This window comes from Pseudophryne corroboree, chromosome 1 (assembly GCF_028390025.1).
Source record: "Pseudophryne corroboree isolate aPseCor3 chromosome 1, aPseCor3.hap2, whole genome shotgun sequence".
Lineage (NCBI taxonomy): Eukaryota > Metazoa > Chordata > Amphibia > Anura > Myobatrachidae > Pseudophryne > Pseudophryne corroboree.
The window spans coordinates 234,751,302-234,764,457 of NC_086444.1; the positions used below are offsets into that span (position 1 = coordinate 234,751,302).

A 13,156-nucleotide genomic window follows, 5' to 3' on the forward strand; every position below is an offset into this window, starting at 1 on the left:
AGAGACTCTCGTCGCCTCGGGAGGTGAGGACCTAGAGTCTTTCTCGAGTCACGGCGTGGAAAACCTCATTGGGGTTTTGCCACAAATAGCACTAATCCCGTCTAAAGTCCTGGTTAAGGTGCCCAAACCACGGACCTTGCACACATTTCTTCCCACACCTCAGGAGGCTGCGAGAAGAAATGTCACCAACAGCCATCTAAATAGAGCAACAATGGAATTGCTCCATTTTTTGCCCCCCCCCCCCCTCCCCTCCCCTCCCCTAGTGGTAGCCGCAGGGGAAAACAATTGAATTGCCTCCTTTAGAATGTTAAAATTGTTAATGTAAAGAACTGTAAATCTTAGCCCTTTATTTGTGCTGTTTATGTATTTATCTTTTTGTTGTGTCAATTCTCATACTGCTTTGGTGAAAAAAAACTTGTGTCAGTAGTGTTATGCCGTAACATGAGGCCTGCGGAGGAGCCAGGTTTAACTTTGTGTCTATCCAATACTAATGTATATAAATGTTTACATGATCTCAAAAGCTAATTATACTGTATGAAATCTCCTTAATGCAAGTGAAAATATTCAAACAATTTAAAATATAACAAAAGCTTTATAAAAGTTCTGGGGAGTGGCATTATATCTGTACCCAAATATAATTTTATACAGTGTTTCTAATTGACCTTAATTCTTCACCTGCAATCCTTTCCATTAGATCCCTCAGTTCCTTCTTGATGACTGCTACAGAAACGGAAGTCCGTGCCGCACATTCTGCACCCAGCCAAGGCGCTTGGCTGCAATTGCTGTTGCTGAAAGGGTTGCAGCTGAAAGGGGAGAGAAGATCGGTCAAAGTGTTGGATACCAGATTCGCCTAGAGAGTCGGTATGTGCAACATTACTGTCTAGTTCCTGTTCATGATGTCCTGCAAATATACATATTCTATTTTATATATAAAAGTTGGCCATATATTACTGTCCATCTAAGAAAAAAGAAGTCAGGGGCTTGTTTACTGATTTATCTTGGTGTTCTTTGTGCAAATGGTGCCACTCAGGCATCAGATACTCACTGTCTGTTAGTGTCAACAGCACACCATTGAGATGCCAACAACTGCGGGGAAACAGTCGCTACCATCACACGTCTCATTCATCTTCTATTGAAACTGCTTGCTTACGTGTGGTTTGTGTAGCTGCTGCAGCACTTTTTTGCCAGTGGCTGTGTTTTCCTGACCCCTTACTCTGGATCATGATTGCAGGGTGGTGTGAAGAACATTGGCTTGGGTTGCTGAGTTCATCACAGGGCAGCCAGGCAATGGATAACAGTATTGGGTCTTATCTGTCAGTCACAGAGTTTCTGTAGAGATACTGCAGCTGACTTGTAGGTGAAGAGCAGCATCTTTAAGAATAATTGTGTTTCTTTCTCATCAATAGCTCTAACAAGAGCTGTTGCACATAACATCCAAATAAAGGCGGCCTTTACACAAGGCATTACTGGTGTTGGCAGTATATCTATAGTTTCTCTAACGTCCTAGTGGATGCTGGGGACTCCGTAAGGACCATGGGGAATAGACGGGCTCCGCAGGAGACAGGGCACTTTAAGAAATAATTTGGATACTGGTGTGCTCTGGCTCCTCCCTCTATGTCCCTCCTCCAGTTTGAATCTGTGCCCGGATGAGCTGGGTGCTACTTAGTGAGCTCTCCTGAGCTTCCTATAAGAAAGTATTTTGTTAGGTTTTTGTATTTTCAGCTGGCAACAGACTCTCTGCTACGTGGGACTGAGGGGAGAGAAGCAGCCCTACTCACTGAAGATAGGTCCTGCTTCTTAGGCTACTGGACACCATTAGCTCCAGAGGGATCGTACACAGGATCGCACCCTTTGTCGTCCGATCCCGGAGCCGCGCCGCCGTCCCCCTCGCAGAGCTGGAAGACAGAAGCCGGTGACAGAAGCAAGAAGACTTCGAAATCGGCGGCAGAAGACTCCAGTCTTTACATGAGGTAGCGCACAGCACTGCCGCTGTGCGCCATTGCTCCCACACTAAACCCACATACTCCGGTCACTGTAGGGTGCAGGGCGCAGGGGGGAGGGTGCCCTGGACAGCAATTAGAGACCTCTTGGCAAAAGTGGGCATATATACAGTTGGGCACTGTATATATGCATGGGCCCCCGCCATATTTTTACACAGAAACGCGGGACAGAAACCCGCCGCTGAGGGGGCGGGGCTTCTTCCTCAGCACTCACCAGTGCCATTTTCTCTCCACAGCTCCGCTGAGAGGAAGCTCCCCAGGCTCTCCCCTGCAGAGTCACGGTAGAAGAGGGTAAAAAGAGAGGGGGGGCACATAAATTTGGCGCAAAAACAGTATATACAGCAGCCACTGGGTTAACACTAAGTTACTGTGTGATTCCTGGGACATATAGCGTTGGGGTGTGTGCTGGCATACTCTCTCTCTGTCTCTCCAAAAGGCCTTGTGGGGGAACTGTCTTCAAATAGAGCATCCCCTGTGTGTGTGGTGTGTCGGTACGCTTGTGTCGGCATGTTTGACGAGAAAGGCTATGTGGAAACAGAGCGGGAACAAATGAATGTGGGGTCGCCGCCGACGGCGCCGACACCCGATTGGATGGATATGTGGAAGGTTTTAAATGATAATGTTACATCCTTGCATAAAAGGTTGGATAAAGCTGAAGCCTTGGGACAGCCGGGGTCTCAGCCCATGCCTGATCCTATGTCGCAGAGGCCGTCAGGGTCTCAGAAGCGCCCACTATCCCAAATTGACACGGATTCTGACTCCAGTGTCGATGGCGATGATGCAAAGTTACAGCCTAAAATGGCTAAAGCCATCCGTTACATGATTATAGCAATGAAGGATGTGTTGCACATCACAGAGGAAACCCCAGTCCCTGACAAGAGGGTTTATATGTATGGGGAAAAAAGGCAAGAGGTGACCTTTCCCCCTTCACATGAGTTAAATGAGTTATGTGAAAAGGCTTGGGATTCTCCAGATAGAAAACTGCAGATTTCCAAACGGATGCTTATGGCGTATCCTTTCCCGCCAACGGACAGGTTACGCTGGGAATCCTCCCCTTGGGTAGACAAAGCTTTAACACGCTTATCCAAGAGGGTAGCCCTGCCGTCACAGGATACGGCCACCCTAAAAGATGCTGCGGATAGAAAGCAGGAGGGTACCCTGAAGTCCATTTATACACATTCAGGTACCTTACTAAGGCCGGCGATTGCGTCGGCCTGGATGTGTAGTGCTGTAGCAGCATGGACGGATACCTTATCTGAGGAACTTGATACCTTGGACAAGGATACTATATTGATGACCCTGGGGCATATAAAAGACGCTGTCCTATATATGAGAGATGCTCAAAGAGACATTAGCCTACTGGGCTCTAGAATAAATGCAATGTCGATTTCTGCCAGAAGGGTCCTGTGGACTCGGCAATGGACAGGAGATGCCGACTCAAAACAGCACATGGAGGTTTTACCTTACAAGGGTGAGGAGTTGTTTTGGGAGGGTCTCTCGGACCTGGTCTCCACAGCTACGGCTGGCATATGTTCCCTCACAACCTAAGAAAGCACCGTATTACCAAATGCAGTCCTTTCGATCACAAAAAGGCAAGAAAGTCAGAGGTGCGTCCTTTCTTGCCAGAGGCAGGGGTAGAGGAAAGAAGCTGCACAATACAGCTAGTTCCCAGGAACAGAAGTCCTCCCCGGCTTCCACTAAATCCACCGCATGACGCTGGGGCTCCACAGGCGGAGCTAGGCCCGGTGGGGGCGCGTCTCAGGAATTTCAGCCACAAGTGGGTTCACTCCCAGGTGGATTCCTGGGCTATAGAGATTGTGTCTCAGGGATACAAGCTGGAATTCGAAGAGATGCCCCCTCGCCATTACCTCAAATCGTCCCTGCCAGCTTCCCCCTTAGAGAGGGAAATAGTGTTAGCGGCAATTCACAAATTGTGTCTTCAGCAGGTGGTGGTCAAGGTTCCCCTCCTTCAACAAGGAAGGGGTTACTATTCGACCATGTTTGTGGTACCGAAACCGGACGGTTCGGTCAGACCCATATTGAATTTAAAATCCCTGAACATATACCTGAAAAGGTTCAAGTTGAAGGTGGAATCGCTCAGAGCGGTCATCGCAAGCCTGGAAGGGGGGGATTTTATGGTGTCTCTGGACCTACAGGATGCTTACCTTCATGTCCCCATTTATCCACCTCATCAGGAATACCTCAGATTTGTGGTACAGGATTGTCATTACCAATTCCAGACGTTGCCGTTTGGTCTCTCCACGGCACCGAGGATATTTACCAAGGTAATGGCGGAAATTATGGTGCTCCTGCGACGGCAAGGAGTCACAATTATCCCATACTTGGACGATCTCCTCATAAAGGCGAGGTCCAGAGAGCAGTTGCTGATCAGCGTGGCACGCTCTCGGGAAGTGTTACAACAGTACGGCTGGATTCTAAATATTCCAAAGTCACAGTTGATTCCTACGACTCGTCTGCCCTTCCTGGGCATGATTCTGGACACAGGCCAAAAGAGGGTTTATCTCCCGATGGAGAAGGCTCAGGAGCTCATGACACTGGTCAGAGACCTATTAAAACCAAAACAGGTGTCGGTGCATCACTGCACGCGAGTCCTGGGAAAGATGGTGGCATCATACGAGGCCATTCCCTTCGGCAGGTTCCATGCGAGGACCTTTCAATGGGATCTGTTGGACAAGTGGTCCGGATCACATCTACAAATGCATCGGCTGAACACCCTATCCCCCAGGGCCAGGGTGTCTCTCCTGTGGTGGCTGCAGAGTGCTCACCTTCTCGAGGGCCGCAGATTCGGCATTCAGGACTGGGTCCTGGTGACCACGGACGCAAGCCTCCGAGGGTGGGGAGCAGTCACTCAGGGAAGAAATTTCCAAGGTCTGTGGTCAAGTCAGGAGACTTGCCTTCACATCAACATCCTGGAACTAAGGGCCATATACAACGCCCTTCGTCAAGCGGAGACCCTACTTCGCGACCGATCGGTGCTGATTCAGTCAGACAACATCACCGCAGTGACTCATGTAAACCGCCAAGTCGGCGCAAGGAGCAAGTTGGCGATGGCGGAAGCCACCAGAATTCTTCGCTGGGCGGAGAATCACGTAGGAGCACTGTCAGCAGTGTTCATTCCGGGAGTGGACAACTGGGAAGCAGACTTCCTCAGCAGGCACGACCTCCACCCAGGAGAGTGGGGACTTCATCAAGAAGTCTTCACGCAGATTGCAAGTCGGTGGGAACTGCCACAAGTGGACATGATGGCGTCCCGCCTCAACAAAAAGCTACAGAGGTATTGTGCCAGGTCAAGAGACCCTCAGGCGATAGCTGTAGACGCACTAGTGACACCGTGGGTGTTCCAGTCGGTCTATGTATTTCCTCCTCTTCCTCTCATACCCAAGGTGCTGAGAATCATAAGAAGAAGAGGATTGGCCAAGAAGGACTTGGTATCCAGAGCTGCAAGAAATGCTCACAGAGGACCCATGGCCTCTGCCTCTAAGACAGGACTTGTTGCAACAGGGGCCCTGTCTGTTCCAAGACTTAGCGCGGCTGCATTTGACGGCATGGCGGTTGAACGCCGGATCCTAGCAGAAAAAGGCATTCCGGATGAGGTTATTCCTACGCTGATAAAGGCTAGGAAGGACGTGACGGCTAAACATTATCACCGAATATGGCGAAAATATGTGGCTTGGTGTGAGGCCAGGAATGCCCCTACGGAGGAATTCCAGCTGGGCTGTTTCCTTCACTTCCTACAGTCGGGAGTGACTTTGGGCCTAAAATTGGGTTCCATTAAGGTTCAGATTTCGGCCCTATCCATTTTCTTTAAAAAAGAACTGGCTTCTCTACCTGAAGTTCAGACGTTTGTAAAGGGAGTGCTGCATATTCAGCCCCCTTTTGTGCCTCCAGTGGCACCTTGGGATCTTAACGTGGTGTTGAGTTTCCTGAAGTCACACTGGTTTGAGCCACTTAAAACCGTGGAGTTAAAATTTCTCACGTGGAAGGTGGTCATGCTATTAGCCTTGGCTTCAGCTAGGCATGTGTCAGAATTAGCGGCTTTGTCACATAAAAGCCCCTATCTGGTTTTCCATATGGACAGGGCAGAATTGCGGACCCGTCCGCAATTTCTGCCAAAAGTGGTGTCATCTTTTCATATGAACCAACCTATTGTGGCTACTCGTGACTTGGAGGATTCCGAGTTACTAGATGTGGTCAGGGCTTTGAAGGTTTATGTAGCCAGAACGGCTAGAGTCAGGAAAACTGAGTCGCTGTTTATCCTGTATGCACCCAGCTTGCTACGAGAAATAGATTTACCGATTAGTAAAATCTTATTTTCTCTGACGTCCTAAGTGGATGCTGGGACTCCGTAAGGACCATGGGGAATAGCGGCTCCGCAGGAGACTGGGCACAACTAAAGAAAGCTTTAGGACTACCTGGTGTGCACTGGCTCCTCCCACCATGACCCCCCTCCTGACCTCAGTTAGAATCTTGTGCCCGGCTGAGCTGGATGCACACTAGGGGCTCTCCTGAGCTCCTAGAAAGAAAGTATATTTTAGGTTTTTTATTTTACAGTGAGATCTGCTGGCAACAGACTCACTGCAGCGAGGGACTAAGGGGAGAAGAAGCGAACCTACCTAACTGGTGGTAGCTTGGGCTTCTTAGGCTACTGGACACCATTAGCTCCAGAGGGATCGACCACAGGACCCGACCTCGATGTTCGGTCCCGGAGCCGCGCCGCCGGCCCCCTTAAAGAGCCAGAAGCAAGAAGTGTTCCGGAAAATCGGCGGCAGAAGACTTCTGTCTTCAACAAGGTAGCGCACAGCACTGCAGCTGTGCGCCATTGCTCCTCATGCACACCTCACACTCCGGTCACTGATGGGTGCAGGGCGCTGGGGGGGGGGGGCGCCCTGAGGGCAATATAATACACCTTGGCTGGCAAATCATCACAATATATAGTCCCAGGGCTATATATGTGATAAATTACCCCTGCCAGAATCCATGAAAAAAGCGGGAGAAAAGTCAGCCGAAAAAGGGGCGGGGCTATCTCCCTCAGCACACTGGCGCCATTTTTTCTTCACAGTGCAGCTGGAAGACAGCTCCCCAGGCTCTCCCCTGTATTTTTCTGGCTCAAAGGGTTAAAAAGAGAGGGGGGGGCACTAAATTTAGGCGCAATATGTGTATACAAGCAGCTATTGGGGGAAAAATCACTCAGTTATAGTGTTAATCCCTGCATTATATAGCGCTCTGGTGTGTGCTGGCATACTCTCTCTCTGTCTCCCCAAAGGACTTTGTGGGGTCCTGTCCTCAGTCAGAGCATTCCCTGTGTGTGTGCGGTGTGTCGGTACGGCTGTGTCGACATGTTGGATGAGGAAGGTTACGTGGAGGCGGAGCAGAGGCCGATAAATGGGATGTCGCCCCCTGTGGGGCCGACACCAGAGTGGATGGATAGGTGGAAGGTATTAACCGACAATGTCAACTCCTTACATAAAAGGCTGGATGACGTAACAGCTTTGGGACAGCCGGCTTCTCAGCCCGCGCCTGCCCAGGCGTCTCAAAGGCCATCAGGGGCTCAAAAAACGCCTGTTACCTCAGATGGCAGACACAGATGTCGACACGGAGTCTGACTCCAGTGTCGACGAGGTTGAGACATATACACAATCCACTAGGAACATCCGTTGCATGATCTCGGCAATGAAAAATGTGTTACACATTTCTGACATGAACCCAAGTACCACATAAAAGGGGTTTTATGTTTGGGGAGAAAAAGCAGCAAGTGTTTTGTTCCCCCATCAGATGAGTGAATGAAGTGTGTAAAGAGCGTGGGTTCCCCCGATAGGAAAATGGTAATTTCTGAAAAGTTACTGCTGGCGTACCCTTTCCCGCCAGAGGATAGGTCACGTTGGGAGATATCCCCTAGGGTGGATAAGGCGCTCACACGTTTGTCAAAAAGGGTGGCACTGCCGTCTTGGGATACGTCCACTTTGAAGGAGCCTGCTGATAAAAAGCAGGAGACTATCCTGAAGTCTGTATATACACACTCAGGTACTATACTGAGACCTGCATTTGCCTCCGCATAAATAGTGCTGCTGCAGCGTGGTCTGATACCCTGTCAGATAATATTTTGACAGGGATAATATTTTGCTAACATAGAGCATATTAAAGACGTCGTCTTATATATGAAGGATGCACAGAGGGATATTTGCTTGCTGGCATCCAGAATTAATGCAATGTCCATTCTGCCAGGAGGGTATTAGAGACCCGGCAGTGGACAGGTGATGCTGCCTTTAAAAGGCACATGGAGATTCTGCCTTATAAGGGTGAGGAATTGTTTGGGGATGGTCTCTGGGACCTCGTATCCACAGCAACAGCTGGGAAGAAATTTTTTTACCTTAGGTTTCCTCACAGCCCAAGAAAGCACCGTATTTTCAGGTACAGTCCTTTCGGCTTCAGAAAAGCAAGCGGGTCAAAGGCGCTACCTTTCTGCACAGAGACAAGGGAAGAAGGAAAAAGCTGCACCAGACAGCCAGTTCCCAGGATCAAAAATCTTCCCCCGCTTCCTTTGAGTCCACCGCATGACGCTGGGGCTCCACAGGTGGAGACAGGTGCGGTGGGGGCACGTCTCGGGAACTTCAGGGACCAGTGGGCTTGCCCACAGGTGGATCCCTAGGTTCTGCAAGTAGTATCACAGGGATACAGGCTGGAGTTCGAGGCGACTCCCCCTCGCCGTTACCTCACATCAGCCTTGCCTGCTGCCCTCGGAGAAAGGGAGGTAGTACTGGCGGCAATTCACAAGCTGTACTTCCAGCAGGTGAAATCAAGGTACCCTTCCTTCAACAAGGCCGGGGTTACTATTCCAAAATGTTGTGGTACCGAAACCAGACGGTTCGGTGAGACCCATTCTAAAATTGAAATCCTTGAACACTTCTATACGAAGGTTCAAGTTCAAAATGGAATCGCTCAGGGCTATTATTGCAAGCCTGGAGAATTTCATGGTATCACTGGACATCAAGGATGCTTACCTGCATGTCCCTATTTACCCTCTTCACCAGGAGTACCTCAAAATTGTGGTACAGGATGGTCATTACCAATTCCAGACGTTGCCGTTGGTCTGTCCCCGGCACCGAGGGTATTTACCAAGGTAATGACCGAAATAATTATCCCGTGCTTGGACGATCTCCTTATAAAGGCGAGGTCCAGGGAGCAGTTGTTCGTCGGAGTAGCACTATCTCGGGAAGTGCTACAACAGCACGGCTGGATTCTGAATATTCCAAAGTCGCAGCTGGTTCCTACGACGCGTCTACTGTTCCTGGGTATGGTTCTGGACACAGAACAGGATAAAAAGGGTTTCTCCCGGAGGAGAAGTCCTAGGAGTTGTCGTCTCTAGATAGAGACCTCCTAATACAAATACAGGTGTCGGTGCATCAATGCACGCGAGCCCTGGGAAAGATGGTAGCTTATTACGAAGAAATTCCATTCGCCAGGTCCCATGCAAGGATCTTCCAGTGGGATCTGTTGGACAAGTGGTCCGGGTCGCATCTTCAGATGCATCGGCTGATAACCCTGTCTCCAAGGGCCAGGGTGTCGCTGTTGTGGTGGCTGCAGAGTGCTCATCTTCTAGGGGGCCGCAGATTCGGCATACAGGACTGGGTCCTGGTGACCACGGATGCCAGCCTTCGAGGCTGGGGGGCAGTCACACAGGGAAGAAACTTCCAAGGACTATGGAAAAGTCAGGAGACTTCCCTACACAAGACCCCTGCTTCAACACCAGCCGGTGCTGATCTAGTCAGACAACATCACGGCGGTCGCTCATGTAAACGACAGGGCGGCACAAGAAGCAGGATGGCGATGGCAGAAGCCACAAGGATTCTCCGATGGGCGGAAAATCATGTATTAGCACTGTCAGCAGTGTTCATTCCCGGAGTGGACAACTGGGAAGCAGACTTTCTCAGCAGACACGACCTCCATCCCGGAGAGTGGGGACTTCATCCAGAAGTCTTCCAAATGATTGTACACCGTTGGGAAAGGCCACAGGTGGACATGATGGCGTCCCGCCTCAACAAAAAGCTACAAAGATATTGCGCCAGGTCAAGGGACCCTTAGGCGATAGCTGTGGACGCTCTGGTAACATCGTGGGTGTACCAGTCGGTGTATGTGTTCCCTTCTCTGCCTCTCTTACCCAGGGTAATGAGAATAATAAGAAGGAGAGGAGTAAGAACTATGGGGGTCATTTCGAGTTGTTCGCTCTGTATTTTTTTTTGCATCGCAGCGATTTTCCGCTTAGTGCGCATGCGCAATGTCCGCAGTGCGACTGCGCCAAAGTAAATTTGCTATGCAGTTAGGAATTTTACTCACGGCTTTTTCATCGTTCTGGTGATCGTAGTGTGATTGACAGGAAGTGGGTGTTACTGGGCGGAAACTGGCCGTTTTATGGGTGTGTGCGGAAAAACGCTACCGTTTCTGGGAAAAACGCGGGAGTGGCTGGAGAAACGGAGGAGTGTCTGGGCGAACGCTGGGTGTGTTTGTGACGTCAAACCAGGAACGACAAGCACTGAACTGATCGCAGATGCAGAGTAAGTCTGGAGCTACTCAGAAACTGCTAAGAGAGGTGTAATCGCAATATTGCGAATACGTCGTTCGCAATTTTAAGAAGCTAAGATTCACTCCCAGTAGGCGGCGGCTTAGCGTGAGTAAATCTGCTAAAAGCAGCTTGCGAGTGAACAACTCGGAATGAGGGCCTATACTCATTGTTCCGGATTGGCTAAGAAGAGCTTGGTACCCAGAACTCCAAGAAATGATCTCAGAGGACCCATGGCCTCTGCCGCTCAGACAGGACCTGCTGCAGCAGGGGGCCTGTCTGTCCCAAGACGTACCGCGGCTGCGTTTGACGGCATGACGGTTGAACGCCGGATCCTGAAGGAAAAGGGCATTCCGGAGGAAGTTATCCCTACGCTAATTAAAGCTAGGAAAGAAGTGAACGCAAACCATTATCACCGCATATGGCGGAAATATGTTGCGTGCTGTGAGGCCAGGAAGGCCCCAAAGGAGGAATTTCAGCTAGGTCGATTTCTGCACTTCCTACAGTCAGGGTGACTATGGGCCTAAAATTGGGTTCCATTAAGGTCCAGATTTCGGCTCTATCAATTTTCTTCCAAAATAGAACTGGCTTCACTGCCTGAAGTTCAGACTTTTGTTAAGGGAGTGCTTCATAGTCAGCCCCCGTTTGTGCCTCCAGTGGCACCGTGGGATCTCAACGTGGTGTTGGATTTCCTGAAGTCGCATTGGGTTGAGCCACTTAAATCCGTGGAGCTACAATACCTCACGTGGAAAGTGGTCATGCTGTTGGCCTTGGCGTCGGCCAGGCGTGTATCAGAATTGGCGGCTTTGCCATGCAAAAGCCCTTATCTGATTTTTTATATGGATAAGGCGGAATTGAGGACTCGTTCCCAATTCCTTCCTAAGGTGGTATCAGTTTTTCATGTGAACCAACCTATTGTGGTGCCTGCGGCTACTTGGGACTTGGAGGATTCCAAGTTACTGGACGTAGTCAGGGCCCTGAAAAGTGTATGTTTCCAGGACGGCTGGAGTCAGGAAAACTGACTCGCTATTTATCCTGTATGCACCCAACAAGCTGGGTGCTCCTGCTTCTAAGCAGACTATTGCTCGCTGGATCTGTAGCACGATTCAACTTGCACATTCTGCGGCTGGACTGCCGCACCCTAAATCTGTACAAGCCCATTCCACGAGGAAAGTGGGCTCTTCTTGGGCGGCTGCCCGAGGGGTCTCTGCTTTACAAATTTGCCGAGCTGTTACTTGGTTGGGTTCAAACATTTTTGCAAGAGTCTACAAGTTTGATACCCTGGCTGAGGAGGACCTAGAGTTTGCTCATTCGGTGCTGCAGAGTCATCCGCACTCTCCCGCCCGTTTGGGAGCTTTGGTATAATCCCCATGGTCCTTACGGAGTCCCAGCATCCACTTAGGACGTCAGAGAAAATAAGATTTTACTCACCGGTAAATCTATTTCTCGTAGTCCGTAGTGGATGCTGGGCGCCCATCCCAAGTACGGATTGTCTGCAATACTTGTTTATAGTTATTGCCTAACTAAAGGGTTATTGTTGAGCCATCTGTTGAGAGGCTCAGTTATATTTCATACTGTTAACTGGGTATAGTATCACGAGTTATACGGTGTGATTGGTGTGGCTGGTATGAGTCTTACCCGGGATTCAAAATCCTTCCTTATTGTGTCAGCTCTTCCGGGCACAGTGTCCTAACTGAGGTCTGGAGGGGGGTCATGGTGGGAGGAGCCAGTGCACACCAGGTAGTCCTAAAGCTTTCTTTAGTTGTGCCCAGTCTCCTGCGGAGCCGCTATTCCCCATGGTCCTTACGGCGTCCCAGCATCCACTACGGACTACGAGAAATAGATTTACCGGTGAGTAAAATCTTATTTTTTTTTACAGATCTGTAGCATCCACCCCCTTGTTCCTTTAACCAGTACATATTGATTCACTTGTCTTGCACATGAATCAGCCTGGGTAATACTAACACTTTCAACATTGCATTCAGTGGCAGGGGTGTGTGTTTTTCACTACCAGTACCAGGGATCAGCACTCTTTCCACCATCACCATCCAGTCATGTATTTTACAAAGATCAACCTCACTGCCGTCACTGCTGAGTGTTCCATACTCCAGTTGCCTTATGCCACTTTTCTGCGGTTACATGTTGGACTCGGGTGACAAGGTTAAATCTTTCTACTTTGCTAATGGGGCTACAACAATGCTTAATGTATCCAGATCCTCATGCTGAAATATTTTTTAATCTGTTTTCAACAGTGTTTCTCCCAAAACCCTTCTCACCTTCTGCACCAACGGAGTCCTCTTGCGCACTCTCATGGCTGGAGACAGTACACTCTCAACTGTGACTCATGTCATTGTGGTAAGCTGTCATATTTATTTACCTGATCAAATCTGAGTAGGTGTCTGTCGTATGAATCGAATTACCCCCCAAGTTTTCTCTTTTTCTGCAGCATACTTCAGTGTGAGACCGTTTCAAAGACCTTGGTCAGCCACTTAAAAGTTCTTAAGATTTGTTTGACGTGTTATATTTAAGGTTTTGTACCTCTTCTTTCCATTAATATTACCAATCCTGACATCAGACTCGC

General features: G+C 49.4%; 1 protein-coding gene across 1 annotated transcript in view; it reads left to right on the top strand.

Moving 5' to 3' along the window:
• The window catches only part of YTHDC2 (YTH N6-methyladenosine RNA binding protein C2), a 408,514-nt gene that overhangs the window by 78,441 nt on the left and 316,917 nt on the right, over positions 1 to 13,156 (top strand). Inside the window, exons 6-7 of the mRNA XM_063964142.1 lie at positions 695 to 861; positions 12,828 to 12,930. Of these exons, the coding sequence (XP_063820212.1) occupies positions 695 to 861; positions 12,828 to 12,930 (270 nt within the window). The remainder of the gene's footprint in view (positions 1 to 694; positions 862 to 12,827; positions 12,931 to 13,156) is intronic.